The sequence below is a fragment of the Cynara cardunculus genome (assembly GCF_001531365.2).
Source record: "Cynara cardunculus var. scolymus isolate 2C chromosome LG 11, CcrdV1, whole genome shotgun sequence".
Classification (NCBI taxonomy): domain Eukaryota; kingdom Viridiplantae; phylum Streptophyta; class Magnoliopsida; order Asterales; family Asteraceae; genus Cynara; species Cynara cardunculus.
The window spans coordinates 4,865,581-4,868,790 of NC_037538.1; the positions used below are offsets into that span (position 1 = coordinate 4,865,581).

The 3,210-nt window shown below is 33.7% G+C and overlaps 1 protein-coding gene across 1 annotated transcript; it reads right to left on the minus strand.

Moving 5' to 3' along the window:
- Window positions 1–1,463: 1,463 nt before the first annotated feature.
- LOC112521593 (NDR1/HIN1-like protein 1) lies at window positions 1,464–2,389 on the minus strand. The gene has a single exon (XM_025130538.1). The coding sequence runs from the start codon at window positions 2,326–2,328 to the stop codon at window positions 1,699–1,701; it is 630 nt and encodes a 209-aa protein (XP_024986306.1). The 5' UTR covers window positions 2,329–2,389; the 3' UTR covers window positions 1,464–1,698.
- Between the last annotated feature and the right edge of the window lie 821 nt (window positions 2,390–3,210).

A 3,210-nucleotide genomic window follows, 5' to 3' on the forward strand; every position in this document is an offset into this window, starting at 1 on the left:
ACCGATCATAAATTTATAAATATTAAAAATGGAATATCAATATTAAAAATTGAAAAAAAATCACAAGATTAATATTAAAAATGCAAAAATCATAGGATTTTATGGATCTTGTAACTCTTAATTAATGATGTAGGAGTTATAAAAAAATTGTCCATATACCCTTACCATTAAATTTTTAGATAATGAAGAACCTAATATTAAGATAGATTGTGATTGTTCTAAAAGGTTTATAAAGTTAACATAATAATTTGGATTAACATTTGAACTAAGTTATATATATATATATATATATATATATATAGGGGCCTAATCAAATGAGAACTGATTAACTACAAATCAACGGATAAATTAGGAAATTAATAATTATAGTAGTTTGAGTTAAAATTATAATTAGAGGGCATATTAGGGTTTTTTTTTTAAATTCCTTTCTCCTCTCTTTTCTCTCATCTCTCCTCTCTCCGACCTCCAATCTCCGGCCTCCAGTGAAATTGGTATCACAGTATATCACAATGGGTATCACATTGTGTATTACAATGAGTATCACATTGTGTATATTTATTTTTAAGGTTTGAGTTGGTATCACAATATATCACAATGAGTATCACATTGTGTATCTTTGTGATTACTTGGTACATGCCGGATTAATGTTCACCGGAGGCTGGAGATTGGAGGTCGGACAGAGGAGAGATGAGTTTTTTAAAAAATACCTAAAAAGCCTTCTAATTATAATTTTAACTCAAACTACTATAATTATTAATTTTCTAATTTATCTATTGATTTGTAGTTGAGATTGGATCTCACAGTTACCACAAACTAATCAGTTCTCATTTGAATGAGCCCATATATATATATATATATATATATAAAAGACATGGTACAAGTAGTCTATGCATAAAAGTTTGTTTTCACATGCAACAATCCATACACATTACTTATTGCTTTTTTTAGTTGAACCAACGAAAAAATTAAAATATCAAGTATCTGAGAATAGTTATTTGAGTGGTGCTTTTAACAACCACCAAGAATTTGACGAAAAATTATCTTTCAAAAAAATTGAATTTTTTTTCTATAATGATTGAAGTATTTAAAAGGGCATTTTTGGAATAGGTGGTTCTCTAAAATGATGTAAAAATTGGTGAGGCAGCATGATATAGACATTTTCTGGTACATATAATGACTTGTATGTGCATCCTTCTGGCCCCCCAAAACACATGCCATGTTGCCCCCTCCCCCCGCCCCTCAAAAATACAAAAGCCTTTAATTGACACCAATTTCAAGTAATTAAATACGATCATTAAATAATAAGAAGCAATTAATGAACACAAATTATTTAATTACTAAAATAACCTTAACGTAAAATGAAAATGAAAGAAAAGGACACCCCATCTTCCACCACATGCATCTAATCGTATAAAACTCGATTTGATTTTATATAATAAATTTTTGCATTAAAGTCTTATTTATTTCATCAAAATATAATTGTTTTAATAATCATTAAATCACCATACAACATGTCCAGTTTTGTAATTTTGCAATTATTTTTGGGCTGCTTCTTTCGCTTTCTTCTTCTTCTTCTTCCTTCCGGCAAAACTTACAAATTCATCCACGTATGCTTACGTCATAAATTGAAAATAAAATAAATAAAAAGGCAAAAGAAAACGAAGACTAAACGGCGCCGTTACTGTTAACTTCTTCTGTTCAGACATTGACGCTGCATTTCTGTGCTAGCTGGTACTTAACTCCGACGACGACTCCGGCAATTCCAGAATTCCTGTTCCCGAAAGGAATATAAGCCGGACAAGTGACGTGAATATGGTACCGACCGGAGATAAAGCTGCCAACTTTCCATCTCACCCGTCCGTTCATCTTGATCACGAGTCCGATGGCACCGTTGGCTTGGTCTTGGGACAAGGCGGCGCCGTTGTACGGAGCCACCGGGACGTTGGTGCCGTAAACGAAGGGAGACCAGATGTTGGTGTCTTTGTGGCCTTGGTAGACAGGCTGGATGGCGGTGAAGTAGGTGATTTGCTGGCTGTGATAGGTGGCATAGGTTTCGAGCTTGTCGTAGTAGATTCCGATTTTGCTATTAGGGTTACGGGCGGCAATGGTGATCTGAAAGTTGGAGGAGAGGAGGATCGGAGCGGAGACGTTGAAGGAGTAGATGGTGGCGTCTTGGAGGACGAACCGTGGTTTCTTGGGTTCGAGGATGGCCCATGTGATGAAGAAGATGATGAGGACGACTACGGCAAGGATGCCAAATCCGATGAGTATTCGTTTGATTATTTTACGTTTTCTGTTTTCATGGTGGCTGCAATGTTTGACCGACATGGCGGTTGGTGGTGGTGGTAGTGGTGGTAGTAGGGTGGAGAGTGGTTTTTGATAAGAAGGTGGAAGAGGAATCGAAGTGTAGAAAATGAGGGGACCCTTATGATTATATGGAACTAGGAAGTAGGAATGTACCTTCGTGAAAACGTTATAATCAATATTTGTAATACAGTTTTTTATTTTATTTTATGGACTTTTTTTTATTACCCGCTATGCGAGTCGATTAATCCCAGGACGATCATCTGTTTTACAGATAGTCCGGAATCACCGCATTTGAATCTTCGTGACCACAAGAAGATTTTTATTTCTTCTTAGATTTGAACCTGAGACCTCCTAATACTTTTGATTTTTAAAGTCAAGCTTAAACCAATCAGGTTGTGGTTTATTTTATAGACTTTGGATGAACTCATTTTAAGAGGTTTTAATTTAAAAAAAATACTAATATAATACTCAAATGCATCAATATACATGTAACAAGTTTGCTCAAATTCACACACATTCTTTCACATGTTACAAAAAATAATCATAAATTTTGGTACCTTTTTTATCATTGTGACTTGAAATAAACGCATAGATCCATAAATATGCCATCAAATTCTGAATCTATTTTTTTTATTTTTTATTTATTTATGAGAGGTGGCACGACTTCATAGTCAACCATCATTAACTTCTTATTATTTTTTAATTTTATATTTTTTAAATATAAAATAAAATTCTTGGATCCTTTATCACGAACAAAAGTCTCGCTTTTTTATGTACGTTTTCCTTTATATAACAAAATTGTTGAAAAGTAATACAAATTTCGAATTTTGAAAACGAAATTAATTAAAGGGGAATCGATTATGAACTTGAGAGCCCAAGTTGTTCGAATTGTCAGATCCGGTT

What these genes read in the sequence shown, in the direction of transcription:
- LOC112521593 (XM_025130538.1), bottom strand. Translation starts at nt 2,328, where the DNA reads ATGTCGGTCAAACATTGCAGCCACCATGAAAACAGAAAACGTAAAATA.